A 21800-nucleotide genomic window follows, 5' to 3' on the forward strand; every position below is an offset into this window, starting at 1 on the left:
CAAATGAAATTTTAGCCTTCACATTCTTAAAGGTAAGTGTTAATCCGAGAAACTAAAAAGTTCTTTAAAACAGAAGGGGTACACCGGACCGTTTTCAGATCCTTACCAGCAAAGCTTGTACAGATGATCTGTATATTATAAATAAGTTTGAAATTGAACACGACATACTGATATTGGAGTATTGATGTTACGTAATTGTGATTGATATGGTAAAAAACAAATAGAGGCAGATGAGTGCAAAGACAGAATTGCATTACCACCCGGTTAGAAGCTGTAACATATAAAAAAATACGAAAAATCATAATGTTTAATTTTTTTTATAACTCTTTTGTGCTTGTCACACACAATTTTCTAGTTTTGTCTTTGCTTTGCCTTTCATTAAACTTTTTTTTATTAAATTAATTGTAGGGCATCATGCTTTAATTCAAAACCTTCCTCTGGAAGTTTACATAAACAAATTGTCTACATCATAGATAGTGTATTGTATTGTATATAATGCAATAGTGTGAACGGGTTCTGTACGTTTCAATATGGTGATGAAATCTGTTTTGATTCTAGCAGAAATAGTTGTCTCATGTGCTATCATATAACATCCTCTTATTTTGATAATGAATACCCATTTATAAGAAAGCAATTAAATGCTTTAGTCAGTATACAAGGTGACCGGCGGATGCTAGTTAAGGACGTATTGATTAAAATGTACAAGTGTATACGATAATGACTAATAAATTCTTACAAAACACATCTCCAACGTTCTCATACTTTGGTTTCTGTTCAGTAATTGTGGTCTTCAAATTTTTATAAAACAATGATAGACTGATATAATTAGTTCTGAAATAGAAAATGAATATTCTACAAAGAAGCTCAAAAAGAAGGAATGAACAATGTTAACTCATTATACGAAAACATTACATGTACATATAAAACAACAACAAAAAGCTAATTTGTCATCCAAATGAGACATTCATTATTGAAAGACAAACACACTGTTATGGCAAATTAAAGAAGACTTCTTTGTTAGCATGATCAATGTAGGAACATAATTTATTTTTATATTGTGTTTTATATACTGTTTTTGTCATTTTCTTTCTCTATTTTTACAAGGCGTTGTCAGTTTATTTTCGACTTATGAGTTTGAATGTCTACTTTTGTCGTAGAGTATGATACTTAATTGCAAGCAACTTTCTCACTGTTGAAAAGTATGACCAAACACGGACAAAGACAAGAGGAATTTATACAATTTAAGGTAAGGTTTGCATGAAACCTGGATTTTTTTCTTAGTGATATTATATCATTATGATACATCATTTTGTTGAGGGAGGACTACCCAATCATTTAATGAAAAAAAATCGAACATCGCCCGTCCCGTTTTTCCAGGTGAAAAGCTCAAAATTCTGATTTTTTACGATTTTTAGGGAAAATTTTTGAATTCTTCTGAAATAATAATGTATGCGAGTGACTATAAAAAAATAAAACTAAATAAAACATGTATAAATAATTGTGGTCCATTCATTAATAATAAATTTTAATTAAAAATATCATAAAAAAAATCCTAAAAACACGATTTTTTTATTTTTGGGTAAAAAAAACCCCATTGCCATGGCAACAAAAAGCCAAAAATATCCCTTTTCCGGGTCCACCGTTTTTGTAAAAAACTGTGAACTGAAAAAATTAACTATTTGCATTATAATGAGCTAAAAAAATTTGTATGTCCCCGAACTCGTTTTTACGGAAATGGCCGTTATATGTGTTTATCTGTCATTTCTGTAAAACACGAACTATATTTTTTTGGTTGATCTGCAAAGAACAAAATCATCTTTAATAGCATATTTTTATAAAGAATCATTTTGTCTTGTAACACTTTGGAATTGGCCATAATCAATGAGAGAAAACAGTGATTAACTTAGGGATGACATCAAAAGATCAAATAGTTGGAGGGGGGAGGGGGAAGTAAAAGTTGCTGCAAGTTTTGTTAATTTGACATCGATTTTACATATAGCCATATCGGTTAATCAATTTTCACAAATTAAGTTATGGGGGAGGGGGAGTGTCAGTAAACAAACTATGTGAATTAAGTTTTTTTCTTTTATCCTACATTAAACTTTTGATGTCGTCTCTTAACTTGTATGCCCACAACTATCAGTCGGAAAGGGGGGGGGGTGTATAACTTTGGTCATACTTGTGTATTACTACATGTACAAGACTCTGATTTTGAAGGAAACTTTTATATTCTTTCAGTGCTTCAAACTGTAATATTTTAAATCTTAGAAAAGCATTCAAATTGCCATTAGAAGTAATGAAAATTGCTTCATTGTCTCATGTTTGGTAAATTGTTTGTATGCAGCAATTGGATGGAAAGACATGAGTTTTGACTATAGTAAAGTTATTTACAGCAGCCGTGTTTATTCCATTCATTTAAATCAACAAATGTTATTCAAATATGATCAGAAATTTATGACTAAGCAGGGGAAAGCCTTGTGGGAGAAATATAAGATTACTGGTATTATTTGACCAATTGTTACACATGATATTCAGATTTGGGGTCTTTGATCAAACACACAAACTACATGCTCCTTACATGTATACATGATGAAAGACGAAACACACGATGGTCTTGGAATACAAATGACCAGCCGTTATTGTATTGTTGATATTTAAAATAAGAAATGCAGTTATGTAGACTTGTAATATGAAAATCTTCCACATTTCAATAAATTAAAATCAGTTCAACGAAGTTCACAGGAGTAAGGCACTGTAGTTGATTGGCGATTTGATGTTCGCAAATTCAGTTTTACTGTCCACGCGTAGAGACATCATAACGTATTAGAATTTTAAATTTGGGAATACAAATTTAGAATGTGTCAAAGAGACAACCATGTTTGCATGATGTTAAAATCAATCCCATTTATATCAGAATAAAATAAAACCAGACATGTAGACATTCGAGTAATTTTCGAACCCATTTATATATTTTATATTTGATAACAAGTCAAAATTAATTGGAAAACAAGTAATTTGACTTGTTGAAATTAGATAACGAAAATGTATATCAAGGAATGCCTAATTCCCATAACTGTTTAACTTAATTATTTCTTTTTTTTTTACGTAAGACTAAAACGATTCTTGCCAGCTGAAGGATACCTCCAGGTGCGGGAATTTCTCGTTGCATTGAAGACCTATTTGGTGACCTTCTGCTGTTGTCTGATCTATGGTCGGGTTGTTGCTTCTTTAGTACATTCCCCATTTCCATTCTCAAATTTATTTTAATTGGGTTAATTGACGTCGTTGCCAACCATTACTCCCTTTGTGATATTGCATCTTATTTAGTACACATAAAATGCTTTTATGATTTTGTCGACCATAATCGACCATACTTGATAATAATTTAGCATAAAGCCGATAACTTATAGTAAACCAACCGTGGTCATGAGAAAAAGGTAGTTAGTTTTGACCAAATAGCTAGATTTCATAATTTCTTCGCTTCCGTTTGTAAAATTGATTTTAAAGAAAGAAATCTCTGTTTAACTGAAAAAAATAGTACATCAGGGTTCTCGATATCACAAACTAGTTGAAACATTTACTAAATTTTATCATCGGTACAAGGATATGATTCCTCGTAAATATAGATCAGCATGCCGATATCTTATACGTTTAGGAAATTCACATCCATTTTTTTCTGTTAATATCATTTACAAAGCATAAAAAAATCGGCATTCACATCAAACCTTATTAGCTCATTAAGAACCCAAATCTCAGATATAGATGAGTGCATATACTTCTACTTAAATGTTACAACAGTAAACAACAATTAAATCACGATTAAGTAAAAAAGATGAAAGATCAACAAATGAAACGAACCAACTCCATGATAACTGGACTAGTGAGAAGGTTTGGTACATGTACCATTAAAACGTTTAATTCCGCAAATGTTTGCACCTGTCCTAAGTCAGAAATCGGATGTACAGTGGTTGTCCTCTTTTTGTGTAGTTCATACGTGTTTCTCGTATTCATATAGATTAGACCGTTGATTTTACCATTTGAATAGTTTTACACTAGTATATTTTGGGGGCCCTTTATATTAATAGGTTACTGTTCGGTGTGTTCAAATGCTCCAAGTGGAAGGCCGTACCTTGACCTATAATGGTTTACTTTTTGAAAATTGTTACTTGGATGGAGAGTTGTCTCATTGGCACTTATACCACCTCTACATATATCTAGTAAATACTTATAATAATCCCAACTAAATATCTTATGGAATAAAGTGTTTGGAAATAAACCTACTTGATATAATCCTCTGTTTCATTGAGCTCGGTTGTCAGTGATTTCATCATAAACGCAGATGGAAACAAACCATATGACAGTTTTGTATCATAATCTGTATATTGGCATTCATTCGGACAACTACAATTGTAACCTTTTCTGAACATATTCCCTGAAAAATAAATTTGTCACTGTATAAATGCGGATGCACAAAAGAAATTACGTATATTGTTATGCGAAATATGACTGCCAGATAGAAATACAGTATTATTGTAGTAAAAAAACTAAGTATTGACACTCATAATTTTTACCAACCCTCTCGTTTATGCCTTCTAACAAATGTGGCTTACTGTTTATGTCCCGTATGTGCATATATATTGCGTAAACATCATATTGCGTTGATTGGGTTTCCAACAGGTTAAAAAAAGTAAATATTATCTCGTTTTGGTCTGACAATGGCTTTTATTTGTTAACAAATATTGCAATAAAGGGGATAAAAATGTCACAAAAAGCCCTATAACTTGTCCAAAAGTAGAATTGCAATTCATTTGAGAAATTCCCATTCTGAAACCGTTGATGATTATCTATTAACCAAATCATATTTATGTTACCTCATGTTTCTGAAAATTGAAATTGAAAAGTTCGAGCGTAAAGTATGTGTTGTAAAACACTACAATAGTTTCTGGATGATTGGCAATGCGGATGTGAAAATACGGTCTGTCAAACAGGAAATGTCACATCAAACATGCAAAAACAATATTGATTTTCACATTAACTAACTTTAAAGGCTTTATTTTAAAATATTCAGCTATCTAAAATCTATTTTATGGCTCCATAACTTATCTGAACTGACTTTGTTTTAACACACATCTCAGGAGAAAAAACGCGAAATTTATATATTTAGATTAATCTGTTGGGAAGCAGAAAATGTATTAATTAGTAGGTTAATTTGAACTTTCGGCACAGTGTTGATAACACTACTGGAGGACTGTAGCATCATTCTGAAGTTTATTGTTTTCAGAAAAAGACGAGTAAATGATATATCACAAGTCTTTTATTGAAAGTTGTAGGAAGTATTTTAAAAGATACTATGGTTCCAAATCCTAAATGTATAGTTAACATTAATGAATTTGGCTATTATTTACAAATTCTATTCTTTATTAAAACTTCTGAATTATACACTCACCTTTCTGAAGTGTTCCATATTACAAACAGTATAGTTTTTGTCCACAATTGATAACGTAAATGTTATTAATTTCACTACACTTCTTACACAATTGTAGACGAATATAAAAGTTGTACTATATATTGTAAAGGTTGACAATGTAGGTACTTCAAGGTGATCACTTGTCGTTACTGTTTTGTATAAAATAATTGGTCTGGCTCTGATATGATACTAGTACGTATATTGCATTTGATTTTACTTACACATTTCCGGCATAAAACACTCTAAATATCTTTCCTTTGAACAATATTTTCCAGTGGCTGCAAAAAAACAAACAACAAAGTTGATGTATGAAGCGAAATTTAGGTGAACGTATATAGCAAACGAACATGAAGACTCAAAGACTAATCACAAATGAGGAGACGGTTTTAAAAGAAAATAAGTTATACAAAAACATTTTGTTGGTACAAAAGATAAACTAAAAATATCTGTCATTTTATCAATACCCAGTTTACAACTATTACTTATTATGATGTGGACTGGGCATTGTTATTGAATCTTATGCTTTTTGTTTGGATTGAGCTATTATGATTTTATTAACCGTTTATTTTCTTCCAACACGTTTTAAATCAGAACGTGCAGTAGTATGCACAATAACTTTAATGATCTTCAAAATGAACACTGGACGAGTTCATAATATAATAAGTCCATTAAACTATCAGTATGAAAGGTAATAATTGCCAATTTAAATATTTATATATGCCTTTCCTCGTAAAGTGTAGACAAATTATTTTTTAAATGGGCTATATTCGACTGTAGTAACATTAAAAATGTCATTTTCCGAAGAGAATTGCCGAGACACATTTGATTGTCCAGGTGAATTTATTGTTTATCTTAACAAAAAACAACTGCGTAAATCTCATTTTAATGTTATTTATATTTAATGAAATAAGCTTTAACCTGAAACAAAAGCTGTTAATCAACACAGTCGAAATATGTCCGTTTTACTTTTTTTTGGCATCAAAATTAGATAGGATACTTTTATTCTGTATTTCGTCTAACTCACAAAATCTTGTTAGGCACTACAATCATGTATACTGTAAAACAAATATATCTGGAAACAGATATAGATTTCATCCATGTAATGAGCAAACTCATCGACTGAATATGAATTTGCAGTTTATCAAATGAAAACTGATTTTGCATCATAAAGAAATATCAGATGTATCAATTTAAAAAGGTTACTCAAATTAAAATGGCCGATGTTTATTATATCTAAATATTACTGAAATATTAATTTATAAAACAATTAAACAATCGAACTATACAAACCTACTATTTTTCTTAAAAATGTTATGTACGAAGTCAGGAATGTGACAGTTGTTCACAAAAAGTTCTGTTCTATGTATGTTGGCGTTTATTTTATTTTTATTTGAAAACGAGTTCTTGGACCCCTCTTTTTTAAAATGACATTTGGTTTGATTACGTAAGAAGAGTATGTGTACCAATTTTCATGAAAACGTAAATCGTGAAATTCAAAGTTACATTTGATTAATAAACAGCAAAAATGACGGTGTTTTTTTTTACATTCATGAACATTTGATAAATTTTAGTTATTTGTTAAAATAAAATATACAAATTTATGCAATATGTATATAACACATACATTACAAATAATTAAAAAAAAACCAGCTGGTGTTATCTTTTAAAACAAAAAAAGTTATGTTTTTCTATCGAAAGGAAAAATATGTCCACAAATCTGTATTTTGAGGAAATACCTGTAATTTGAACCTCAATTTTCTCACAAAGAAGTAAATGAAGGTATATGTTTTATTACATATTTGATTTAATCAGGTAAAAAAATAGCATACAGGCAAATTTTCATCAAAATTTAAATACGGGTTCAACACTGTATTGTATGCTGTTTAAGTTCTGCTTATTTACTAAGGAACTCTTGTTTAAAAAAAATCCTGGTTTGTTTATGTGTTGCATCGATCGCCTTACCTTCTTCGTAAACAGAAACTCGAAAATAACTCTAGTTACATGAAATATAATAACTTTGGTTCAAATCGAACAGATCATTCTGACAAAGTAAATGGAACACAGATTCTGTAAAAAGCGATAGCTAAATCTATATAAAATAACAGTACAATAAGAGGTAACACATGAATTGAAAAGAATTCGGTGACAAAGGATGAAATTCAAAACGATACCATAAATAAAATACATAAATAACCTATTGCACACAAGAGAAATATTTTAGATACAAATCACGAAGAAAAAAAAAAAAAAAAAAAAAAAAGTTATTTACACTGACACATATATGAATAGTTAAAAGAAATTTGATAATGAGTCTTAATAATTATCAAAGGTACCAGGCTTCTAACTTGATACGCCAGGCGCGGTTCCTCTACATAAGACTCAGCAGTGACGCTCATATCAAAATAGTTAGAAAGCCAAACAAGTATAAAGTTGAAAAACCTTGAGGACCCAAAATTGCTAAAAGGTTATAATATTGCCAAATATAAATACACCTTTAAAATAATATAACTAATAAGCAAAATAGACTTTACAATTACTCATAGATCTGAAGACGTTTTATAGGAAGTACTCCTAAAATATATTTCATGCAAACAATAATTCAACTTAGTAAACGTCCCATCAAGTTGAGGTTTTATAATGTACATGTTAGAACGAGTATTTATTCTATCTAAATTATAACAGTTTGGATATTGAAATTAACTCACGACTGTAAAACATAAAACCAACACAACTGCACTGTTGAAATAGAAGATCTCGTACACACTGTCTTTGACATTGAGATGTACTATAGTTGGATCTCTTGTCTTCACATATGTCATCTTCAAACGCCGTAAATGGAGGTGGTAAGTATTTATACTGTCAAAAGATAATTGAAACAAAATCATTTGATGAAACATATAAATAAACTCATCATACATACCAGTATTAAATTTTGTGTTTATGCTAGACGCAGGTTTCGTCTACAAAAGACTTATCAGTGACGCTTGGTTAACAAAAGTAAAAAAATTGAGGAGCATTGAGTACCGGAATTCCGACAATTTTGGTCAACTACAGCTAAGGTAGTCTATTCCTGATGTAAAACTATTTCAAAAATTCAAAAGTTTTGTAAACAGTTATTTTTTTTTATGACCATGTAAAGATAATCAATGTCAGCACAGAAGTGCTGACTATTGAACCTGTACTTTTTTCTGTACTTTAAACAAGTTTATTCGTAAGCAAAAACTATCAGATACAAAAGAAATTGCATATAACCTAGCATTAAACATTATGAAGGGAAAGTCGAGAATACATCGACGATATAACTTCCCTGCGAAATATACAACCTTATTAACTTTGAACAGATCGATTGTTGGGGATGTTTAACCCCTGTTAAGCTTCAGTGTCAGAATTATATTAGTACGATTGGATAGAAAATATACTTAATCAAAATATAATCAAATTGATTATCACAGTTTGAAAATAATTCTGATTGAGCAGCAACCAATCTGAGGGTAATATGCCGTTATAAATTTATCTACATTTAAGTCCATGCGCTCCACAAAGAGTCATATAGTAAACAAACATATCATAACTACATCACAACTTAAAAAAATTATCATGGATTTGAAGGTCCCTACTATCATGAGACATATTTTGTTAATAATTAACAAAAGGGTAAAACATGCTACACAGAGGAACAAGTGATCAGTATGCTGGAGTTTCTTGTTGATTTGGAGGTTATACTTTTTCAACAAATTGTCGTCATTCCTATGGGAGCGAACTACCGACCTCTTTTTTCATATGAATTGGAGTTCCGTCAGACAGTTTTCAAAAACAAGAAGATCAAAGATGTCAGATTATTTGAATATATTGATCATGTTCTTTCCATTAACAATCTGAACTTTTCAGATTGGGTTCCATTAATATATCCACAAGAACTAGAAATAAAAGAAACAATATCCACGGCTTCCTCCACCTCATTTTTAGACTTATACTTCGAATATTTGACATGCACAGTCATCTCATTACCAAAATCTATGACGCACACGATTTTCATGTTGAAGTTATCAATTTCCCCCACCTTAGTAGCAATATACCATTTAACCTGAAAAGGAAATAAACATTTCCCAACTTATTAGATTTCCAAGACGTTGCATCTTCTACTCAGACTTTGTAAAACCTGTTATATTGGTTTTTTTTAAATTTTGGCTTTGTTCTATTATTAATATTACTTATACTGTTTGGTCTGTTTTCTGTGATTTCCATTTGACGTGTCTCGGTACTCAAACATCCAGTCAATGTGTTAGTATTGTCTTTCAATTTTTGTGGTGTGTTTTGTATGTGCAACTTTTTGTGTTTCTTTGGTTCAGATGACGTGACTCTATATTTCTAAAGATCCCTCCGTTATGTTTTATATGTCATTATGTAATTATTCTATTATAAATTAGAAAATACTTTAAACAATATTATTTTTCATTCGCATTATGGTATCAACTATATGGAGATTCTTAAAAATTCTAAAGAACTTCTGGATGGTTTTGAATATCGGTCTTTTTCTTAAATAATAACATAACTTTTGATTTGTTAACCCTGTATACCACCATTCCCCATGTGAAATTTTTTTTAAATACTTTGAACGACAAAATTATTTTATAGTTCTTCTAATTTGAAAGGGGAAGGGTTGAGTTCCCGCTAACATGTTCAACCCCGCCACATTCTGTCTGCCTTTCCAATGTAATGCAGCGGTTGTCGTTTGCTGATGTGTAACAAATCATTTTCTTTCATTTTTTTACATAAGTAAGGCCGTTAGTTTTCACGTTTGAATTGTTTTTAATTTGTCATTTCGGAGCCTTTATGGGTATGAGCTTTGCCTTTGCATTGATGAAGGCCGTACGATGACCTATAATTATTGAATTTTGTGTCATACCGTCATGGTTTCTTTTGGAAAGTTGTCTCATTGGCAATCATAATACGTGTTTTTTTTTGTATTTGAGTTAATTTCGAAGAGCGATGAATTTTCATGTTTATAAAAGAACAAAAAAGTAGATGGGCAGATACTTATGCCATAGAAAAAAACAAAATACCTCCTTTCTTGATATTTGTATTAAAGCCTCGGAGGCTGGAGGTACTACAAACCCATCATTTGCCATCAACACCTCCTCACTTTGGTCATGCACTACAACCTGAGAAAAAGAAAAAAAATGTACGAGTATTCTGACTGCACTATATTCCTATGTATGAAAAAAAGAGATGGCGAATCAATTGTAGAATAATGAATACAATAAGGATTTTACTTTTATATTGTTGACTATCTTTTGGTTTTGTTCAACTTTTTTTTATAGTTTTAGTTACTCTTTTAAAACATATTATTTTTACATATAAGTAACCCAACGACAAACAATTTGAAATTATGAACAATCCTATACTTGTTAGATAACACATGTGATCCTGTAACATTACATGACATAAAATTGTCTAGTCATTTATATGCAGATGACTTAGTATTAATATCAGAATCCTCAGAAGGTTTAAAAAATTGTCTAAACAAGTTAAATACTTATTGTGAAAAATGGAACTTTACTATCAATCTTGACCAGACAAAAACAATGACATTTAATAAAAGTGGTAAAAAACTTACTAAAGACAAGTTTGTATTGAATAATAAAGTAATTAAATGTTGCACAGAATATAAATATTTAGGTATACTATTCAAGCCATCAGGAATTTTCACTAATGCTGTAAATCTCCTATGTAAAAAAGCTTCTAAGGCATTGTTTTGTATTAAAAAATACTCTACTCAGATAAGATGGATGTTTTTTCCCATACATGTATGAAACTATTTAATTCTTGTGTTAGCCCAATATTACTGTATTGTAGTGAGATATGGTAGCTAAATATTGTGAAGAACAGCAAAATTCTTGAATCTCATTATTTATCTATGGAATCAGTAAAACTTCAAATCAAATTTGAGAAAGGTCTTCTAAAATGTTAATTCAAAGGCAGTAAATACAGCTGTATTAGCTGAATTGGTATACAGGCCCTTAAGTCTTCTGTAGGATTTTGGTTACATATTTTAAAGTCAAATGAAAATGAGTCTTTATTATATAATGTTTATAAAGCTAACAAGAAGTTAAATGATGGATTTGCTTCAAAAGTTAAAATGCTACTTTCAAAATTGAATTTCACTCATGTTTGGGAAAATCAATGTACCTTCTCTAAAAAACGATTACTTTTAGCCGTCGTGAAGAAGCTTAATGAAAATTACATTATATTTTGGAGAAATTGTCTCACTAATGATGATAATTCAATAAATGGAAATAAGAACCTACAGAAAATTTAAAGTAAAGTATGAACTATAAAAGTACCTTTTATTGAATTTAGATAAAAATGTTACAAAAAATTATGCTAAAATAAGAATAAGTAATAGTATGTTGGCTGTTGAACGCGGTAGATACAACAAAACAGCTTCAGAATATTGAATATATCCTTTATTCCATAAAGAGGTGGAAGATGAATATCATTTTATCATAACATGTTCAGAAATTTATAAAACTAGGATCAAAATGTTTGATGAAATTTCTAGTATTGTCCCCTGTTTTAATTCCATGAGTGAAGAAAACAAATTATATTTTATATTTTCCTGCGAAGAATGTGATATTTTACTTATCATTGTTCACTACATAAGTGAAATGTATAATGAGAGAAACAATTATAATGTCAATATATGAACTGTGTAATTAATGGCTCAACTTATAATGCTATATATATTATAACATATTTTTTGTTACATAAGCATAATATTTTAATTAATAAATTTAAAGAGGAGGCATGCTGTCAAACATAGTATTATAACTAATACTAATAATCTATGTTTTTGTTTTTCTTTCAATGCTACATATTTGTAGTGTTTAATGACTATCGTTTTGTAATTTTAATATGCCTTTCTGTTTGTTTGTTTTTGTTGTGTATTTTAGTAACAATCCTATTGTTTGGATTTTAGACTAATACAATTCTTATTCTTATTCTTATTCTTATTCTTATAGTAACATACAGATATTGGAAAATAAAATATATCTTATCTGTTACCTTTAAACCCGATGAAACATAGGTTCGAGGAAAATAATCGTCATCAAGACGAAGATCTATGAACATCTGTAGATTGTATAATCCTCCGTGCATGCTAGTCTTCAATGGGGGACTATTCGTGTTGAATCTAACACAGAGTCCAAGATCTGTTGCGACTGGAGTATAACTCAGATAGAAAGGTTTCAGGTCAAACTTGTGAAATATAATAAACTTCGATAAAGATTTCGACTCCATATATAGATCATCGAGTGTGCGATCATTGAAATATCCTTCTGATGAATAAAATGGATCGCTCCAATTGATTTTTGCTGCATTGTAGTACAGAGCGGATATTCCTAGGTAGTAATTATCAGTTCGAGTATCATTTGTGAACATGCTTTTGTTCAGGGTAGCGAGATTACAGATAGTGATTGCTGGAAATTCGAGCTCATCATTATTCTTCACAGATACGGTTGTTGTTGTTGGGTATTTGTAGTATGATATTAATTCAGTTGCAACATTAAATAGCAGGTAACCAGCTGACAACAACCATATAATCATCCAGAATAAACTGAAAAGAAATATAACATTACAATAAAAGTTCATGATAAATGTATTATAACTTTATTCATCACGATATATATATATATATATATTGTGTACTGGTTATCATGTTGTATAAATAAAGGCAACAGTGGTATACCGTTGTTCAAAAGTCAGTAATCGATTGAGCCATACAAATCCAGGTTACAAACTAAAACCGATGGAAACACATCAACTTTTAGAGGAAAACAACGAACAGAACACTGAAGTGAAACAAAATTAAAAAAAAACGACAAAAAAAACCCGAACTATTATATAACAACTACCATTTACCTGTCTTGGTACAAGCTATTTAAAGGAAATATGGTAGGTTGAAACTGGCGTTTTGGCAAGCCAACCTCCGCGCGTTATGGCAATATTGAATATACTGCTTAATTACAACATTACATGACGAGAATACAGTACAAATAAATGTAAGTACATCCAAGACACAGAATTACATAAACAAATACATGTAATAGTACATTCCAAATTATGTTTTGTACAGAAAATGTCTGTACATATTAATATTTGTACGAAGTTCGACTTAGATTCTCTTATGACTTGTATGACTTTTGTTATTACAAAGAATTTAAGGCACTATTACTATACAAGTAAGCTGCTTACCAAAATCAATAACAGTTAACACTACAGTCTTTAATTCTAAGAACACATACTTAACCGTTACCAATTTTGAAAACTAAAATCATTGTTAAGTGATATCAAGTAGAATCGTCATATTTTTCTACTTGTTAAATGTGAAAAAAGGTATCAAATTCAATTATCTATACGGTGTTATCCGATATGTAGTAGTCCCCTTATCACTAGACATGACAAATATTTCTTACATAACACATTCAGATTATCATAGTACTAACAACATCAGTAATTAACGTACGCAGTCGTGGTAAGCTTTCAAATCTTGATTATTATGAACAACACTGTCTTATTGCGAAATGTGAGGCCGATGGCTGCAAAATTTGTGGAATTATATTAAAAGGTGCTTAGTTCACTAAAAAGTCTTATTTTACGATGAACTACATGTTTAATCAACAAATGTCCATTACAGTACAGTTGATTTTTTCCTTCATTTGTAAATTCAATATACTAGTAGTTAAAACCAATGTATCGAATGGATACCTAAACAAATGAATTATTCAATAAATCTTAATGATCAACACGATAGGTAACGAATTAGTAACATTAATTGAAGCAGATGTTTCAAAATCGTGACGATACACTAATTGTTTACGCTATCTGTTTATAAAATGTTTGTGTGTACTCTATCAACATCAATTGTTTTAAATTTTATTTACAATTTAAGACAAAAACTTAAGAACACAATAAAATGCATTTGAAAAGTTCAAAAGAGGGACACAAAATATATGAGAAACGTAAACAGAGAACGCCATGTCTATACAAAAGGAGCAATAGACAAACATTAGACAAAACACAACAAAGAAAACTGAAAACTGATTAACACGAACCCCACCAAAAACTGATGTTTATTCATTCGATACATACATACGAAAAAGACTTACGTTCTTCCAGGAGGATTCTTCTTTCCAAAGTCAATTTTATTTACCGCATGAAATCCAGTTGATTCAATGAAATCCTCCCATATTTTTCCAGCTGTAAGTTTTTCTTGCTTTCCTGTTTGGTCAGACATTATGTATTGAAATACCTGTATATGTTCTTCTGCGAGGACTTTTTTTCAAAGTTTGGCAGTATTCATCTGTACAATTATGTATACCATTATTCATATCTCAAAAAATTACGGAAGTGGTCAGTTGTTTCATATTTACTAGTTAGATTACAGGTAATATGGATATTTTAACATTCCCCAGCTTTACATTTAATGTAATGCACGAGCAATTGTTTCCAATATAGCTATTATAGTAATGAGTGACTATATTTAATTTGTTAATTGCCAGTCACAAATTATTGACAATTTTGAATTATAAATAACACTTACTGTTTATTTTATCTTACTCATCATGGAAACCAAATATTTCATTAAAAGTATAGATTAAATGAAACGTTGATGTAATTAACAAAGTAAACACTTTGAATTATGGTCAATGAAAAACATAGAATCATGATTTCAAGCGATGCGACGTTGAGGAATATTATAAAATCAAGGGACACTGAAATAGAACGAACACGAAATAAAATAAAAAAATGATATACGAATGATATAAGTATTATGTTAAGTAAAATAAAAAGAAACCATAATGATTAAAACTCAGTGTCGGGGAAAAATTTATCATTATTTAACTTATAGTCCTCAACGAATTTGTGCTCTCTATGGGGGTAACGTTCCTTCTCCAAGTGTGCATTTCTTTATTTGTTTTAAAAACAATCGCTCCATAAATCTGTATTTTTTTTACCCATTGGCGTTGTCAGTTTTTTTTTATCTATAAGTTTGACTATCCATCTAGTATCTTTTGCCGATCTTTTAGAGTTGTCGTTGTCATTTTGCCATTGTTTTACATCCCCTTTTAATATTGATATTGAATTGATATTGCGTCATACATCATATTTGTTGGTTTTTGTTAATATGTCTTTTCGACCGAGTTTCAATTGACACGTTATTTTGTGTCTTTTTATGTTGCAATTGTATACTTCTTTTTCAGATAAGAGTAACAGTTATATAGTGCCTGTTGACAAAGTTTCAAACCCGCTGCAGTTTGGTGCCCTCTATCGCTTGCTGTTCGGTGTGAGTCAAAGCTTCGTTTTGAAGACTGTATGTTGACCTGTATTTTTGTTTTTTTACACATTGGAACATGGATAAAGAGGTGTATTACTGGCACTTATATCACATCTTCTTATTTCAATACACATTCCGATGTTAGAATAAAAATTTACTTAGCTATCAATATTTCAGTAATGCGTCAACCAATGGAGTCAACCAGAAAAACGTAAGGTTATTAAAAAGGTTATTCTATCATGAAGGAAACATATACAATCGACATTAGACACTTTTAAAGGAAGAAAAACTTGTCACCGGTTCATGTGGAAATAATGTTGTTCGTTTTTTTGTTGTTGTTGTGGTTTTTATTATAGGTATTTATGTTCATGTATCCGTCTTTTGATGTTGGGATTTATTCTAATTTTCTCCCTCGATATCCTCTCATATATATTTTAGGAGATTGGTATATAATATTTAGGCATGATTATATAGTTATCAAAGGTACCAGGATTATAATTTAATACGCCAGACGCGCGTTTCGTCTACATAAGACTCATCATGACATTATAATAAGCTTTGGATTGACAAATATTTGACCTCGAGCATCACTCAAGAGACATTGATTGTCGAAATACGTTTACAGTGCAGAAAAGTTGGTACAGTTCATTTTCTTTATATGCTGAAATGTTATCATATACTGATTAACCTTATTTATAAAAGTGTAAAAAATACAAATACCTGTTTACTCATGGGGAAATAGGATAATTATGGTTTGTTAGATTGTCCACTTGCTTTTAATATAAAGAGATTTTATAATTTTAATTTGAACAAATCAAAAATGCATGTATTTGGAACATATATCAAAATCATTTATTGAGTTTTACAAATATGATTACAATTAGATGAAGAAAGTGAATAACCGAATATTCAAGTACTAGATATTTATTTGGATGTCTATCTAAATACTATTTAGGCACTCCCGCCTACGGTGAATTCAGTTTTTTTATTTACATGTTCTGTTTATGTTCCTTTGAATTTGTATTTTTTAGTAAATATTCTTAAAACATTTCTTCCAAGAATATGTTAACTTCCGATATATATTAACATCGATTTCAGATGATGATTTAATTCATATTTAATAATTACTAACATAATAAGTATAGGAGATCAACATAATGAATTAACGATACTTTTTTTTTAAATACTAGTAGTTGAAATATTAAGTTTTTTTTCAATTATAATTGCACTTTTTATAATAAATAAAATTGTAATATCAGTTATGTTGATCTGTAATATTCATTTGTATCTTATAAACTTGACAAACTTCTTACAATTAGACAGACAACATGCGTACAGTCCGACTGTAATCGTATTTGGTAAAATTACGCATATAATCCGGACTGTACGCGTACGATACAAATACTCATATGGTCTGGAACATTGTCGTGTATTCTTTAAATTGCCTTTATTATTTTCAAACAGACTTCTACGCGATTTTCATATCTATGATTTACCGTCAAGGAATATTAAAGTTATATTGCGATTGGAAGCATGGCACATTGAATTGAGATTTTTTTTTTATTATAATACATATGTTGTTCAAAACTGTAAAATTTTGATATGGGATTTATTGTTTTTGATTTTGCCGCATATCTGAAGGGTTGAAATGATAAAACAAAACTAGTTCCACCGAAGTCATCAGTTTCATTTCTTCTTCTTTTTTTAAATTTTTATTGGAATGTTTCAGTCATGCATTGATAATTTACTAGATGACAGATCTTCGATAGTCCCTGTACAATGTATTGACAATGTTTCTAGGAATAATGACAATTAAAAATTGATTATATCATATATTGAAACTTGTTTATTTGATGTTGTTATCAGTACATCTGAATACATTACAAAACATTCAATAACGAGTACCATTGATACCATTTTGAAATAAGATAAATGTGTAAAATGGTCGTTGTTAAAAAATAATGAACTAAAGAAATACTTCAGAACAATTATCAGATTATTTCAATTAAAGATTTAAAAGGCGTGTATTTACCATTCCAATTATCATGGGACGCGGTTTGAATATATGATAAAGGTGATAAAATTGATTATGCTACATTTGTCAGAATCAACAATGGTATTAATGGTTTTTGCTTTGACATATTCATTTGTAAAGCACTGAAGATGGTATATAACATCAGATAACCAATCATCATTTAATGTAATGTTATCATTATAGTTCTATTTTAAAGTTGTACAAAACATGCTATTGACCAGAACAGAAAGATGAGTTCACGACTAACGTGAATCGTGAAAAATAGAATGGAACATATCAATGAATTTACAAAAGACTCCTGACTTAATTGATGCAAGTCTCTTATTGGGAGCTGGCAATCATACCACATCTTCTTATTCTAAAATTATGATAGATTAATTATTATAAATACATGTAAGAGAGAATGAAAAAACACATCTGAATAAACTGGTATAAGGCTGATGCATGTATAATTGGCTCCTGAACAGACTGATAATTGATGAATATGCTAATGAATAGGATGCTTGGTGCATTTTTTACATCCAGTACACTAGACAACAGACCGTGAGACTGCTGCAGCGAGAATATACGAAATGACGTCATTACCTTAATTAAAATAAAATGAAGTATGTTCAATAGTAGACTACAAAGACAGATGCATGAAAATGTGTGTCGTGCATAAAGCATGGTATTTTAAAGGGGCACTATCTGTCAAATTCATGGTCACCGATTTGACTCAATTTCTCATATTTTATTGATAACAATGTAAAACATTTATCAAAACTATCAAAAGTCTAACGTGAACAATAAAAAATATATATGGCCGATAATATGGATAATATATAGATGCCATCTAATTGACTATTGAATGAACTTAGATGACCATATAAGCGATGTGAACACGATTGAATTTGTATAAGTTTGTTTAATTTTATAGATGAAAAATATATGTTTCCCATATTTTTACCTGAATAAGAAAACAAATTGTGGATCGAATAAGTCATCAAATGATTCACCTTTGTTTCACTTTCAATGTTGACATTATTTTTCTTTTAAATAACAAGAACACGCACAATACATGCGTTTCCCATCTCTAGTTAAGGGGTTAAATTGAAGTTCACATGAATACTGTTTTCCTGAGGTCGAATTATTCACTTGCAAGTTAATAATTCATTATCAATGATATTCAGCTTAATTTTACAAAATTGAACCGTTTGGGCTGCTAAAAGCGAATTATTTTTCACTGTTTTACATTCATCATAGATTGAACCAAAAACATTTCATACTTAAGATTTTTTTTTATATCTCGTAGCTAGTGTCCCTTTAATGGAAAAAAATGCATATGTGTTTCAGTTTGTGCTAAAATTCATTACTTGCACATATACAAAAAACATTGCAAAAGAACACCACCTTTATTGTTTTATTCTCTGTAAAGTTATGCTTATATCACCAATTCACGGTTCACTATGGCGGTTCCACTACGAATTCAATCTCACGGATTATCACGAAAATATAGTTTCTGTAGTATGATACTGATCCGATACGGTTGCACAACAGTATTACTACGGCCATTGACGTATCTACCACGGGTGAAATTAGAAAGGGCAGGCTGGTATGCGTGTCTTTTGGCGGTAGTCGGGCGGCTGCAAAACAGTGTTCATTTACCTGAACACGCTTTGAATTGTTTTTTTTCAAAATAAGATATGTTGTATCCTGTACCTAAATGGATTTTTACTGTTTTATCAGTTCCCGTTGTGCAATCATAGACCTTTCAGAAAGTTGAATATTTTTGATGGATTTAATTATTTCTGTACAAAGGAAAATAATTTATTTTTTAAAATATTTTCTATAAGTCATTGTATTAATGATAAATGACATTTTATATTATTTTCTTTGGTAAATTGTAGGAAGAATTGGTCGTAGGCTCGTTTGTTATTCTGTAGAAATTATTTTTCTGAATGCTATATTATGGTGATTTTTTACATGAAGTGAATTCCTTTAATTAGATATTTTTTTTATAAATGGATCACTTCTCTTACATCTAATAAAGTTGTTGACATTGATAGATAAGGAGCGGGTATAATTATCTTAGTTTGTGAAAAATTAAGAAATAAAATTTTTGAACTCATAATTTAATTATATTATGTGTTACATTATCTTTCATTTTAGAGGACTGTTTTTAGTCATTTAATCATTTAGATAACAAGGTTTAATCATATTTCTGTTCAAAGGGAAATAACTTAATCCATGAACCATTAATGCTAACATCAACATTTTTAAAATTATATGTGTTAAGAAGGCATCTGTCACAGTTGTTGTGTTATATTTTGTTTTTGTGTTAATATTTGATTTTTAACATGATCCTATTTGTGTTTAAAACAACATATTAAACGTGAACCACAAAAGAACAAAATCCTCTTAAATATTCGGCGGCTTGATTTTTTGCACTTTTACTGCTACTTACCTAATAAACTGACTGAAATAAGTCAGGAAAAGATTAAAAGTTGATTCGTGCTTTTAAGTTCACCATCACTGATATAAACATTGACAATGAGGGTCGGTTGAAAACAAAACTATACGACAAAAGAGATAATTTCAGCTTTTTAATTGTGACCTTTCCATTCCTAAGTAGCAACATTCCAGCCGCACCTGCATACGTGGTATATATCTCCCAATTGATACGATATTCCTATGCTTGCATTTTCTATCATGATTTTTCTGATAAAGGGTTGCTCCTCACAAGGAAGCTATTAAACCAAGTGTTCCAAATGGGGAAGTTGAAATCTACCCTTAGTAAATTTTACAGACGCCATCACTAGTTGGTTGAAAGTTATGGAATCACACAAATGATATCGGATATGTTCTTTACGTCGTAAATACAATCCCCTTCCCTTTCTTGAATGTGACCTATTTTAGATTTATCACTATTTACCAGATTTTTTTTTGACATAAGCAACACGACGGGTGCCACATGCGATATCATGCTTACCCTTCCGGAGCACCTGAGATGACCCTAGTTTTTGGTGGGGTTCGTGTTGTTTATTTTTTTGTTTTCTATGTTGGGTCATGTGTTCTATTGTTTGTCGGTTTGTCTTTTTAATTTTTAGAAATGGCGTTGTCGGTTTGTTTTAGATTTATGAGTTTGACTGTCCCTTTGGTATCTATTATATCTAATATATATATTTATTTGAAATTTCGAATAATAACTGAATAAACGACTGTTAAACTAATACGACCAGACCTTGAGTAGTTTTATTTCCAACAAGTATGGTTCCAATCAGTTAATGTATTACTGGGTATAACATGTAGTTTGGGACCAGAATCAATCAGTTAATGTATTACTGGGTATAACATGTAGTTTGGGACCAGAATCAATCAGTTAATGTATTAATGGGTATAACATGTAGTTTGGGACCAGAAAAAATAAGAAATGTTACAAAACATGTACTTCAAAGTTATATAAACTGTATTGACTGTCAAAATAAGGCTCATCTTGTTATTTAACGAAACTTTGTAAAAATGAAGTTGATAACATTTGTATTTTGTTTGTATTTACGCACATCTCACGATAAACAATTTGATAGAAAACTGAAATTCCGAAAAGATGTTTATTATCAATTATTACGTCCAAACGTTCATTTGTAAACATATAAAACATAAAGCTGTTTTCCAAACCAACAACAACACCAGTGATGTATCCATATTGAGGAAATCAATTTTATTTTATGATTAGTGATTTTCGTAGGGTAGTTAATGTTTTTTTTTAGAAGCTTAGTAAGGGGCATTTTGCTCCTGATGCAAACTAAACAAGGGACTTTTTATATGTCTATATCAAGTGTGTGGTAGACTGTATTTTATAGGTTTTACAGTAATTGTGTATATTTTTATATTTAGTTTATTGTGTTATATTTTGTATATTATATGATTTATATTTGATAATTAAGGGTGTAGTATACTAATTACAGATTGTAATTAGTTGATTA

General features: G+C 30.1%; 1 protein-coding gene across 1 annotated transcript; it reads right to left on the reverse strand.

The window, feature by feature from the left end:
- Window positions 1-692: 692 nt before the first annotated feature.
- On the reverse strand, window positions 693-14952 carry LOC134711121 (acid-sensing ion channel 1C-like). The gene is made up of 7 exons (XM_063571565.1): window positions 14635-14952; window positions 12533-13082; window positions 10531-10629; window positions 8173-8323; window positions 5689-5745; window positions 4282-4432; window positions 693-831 (listed from the first exon to the last, which is right to left on the reverse strand). The coding sequence occupies exons 1-7, from the start codon at window positions 14760-14762 to the stop codon at window positions 693-695; spliced, it is 1275 nt and encodes a 424-aa protein (XP_063427635.1). The 5' UTR covers window positions 14763-14952.
- Window positions 14953-21800: the final 6848 nt, after the last annotated feature.

The sequence above is a fragment of the Mytilus trossulus genome, chromosome 3 (assembly GCF_036588685.1).
Source record: "Mytilus trossulus isolate FHL-02 chromosome 3, PNRI_Mtr1.1.1.hap1, whole genome shotgun sequence".
In the NCBI taxonomy this organism is placed as follows: Eukaryota; Metazoa; Mollusca; class Bivalvia; order Mytilida; family Mytilidae; genus Mytilus; species Mytilus trossulus.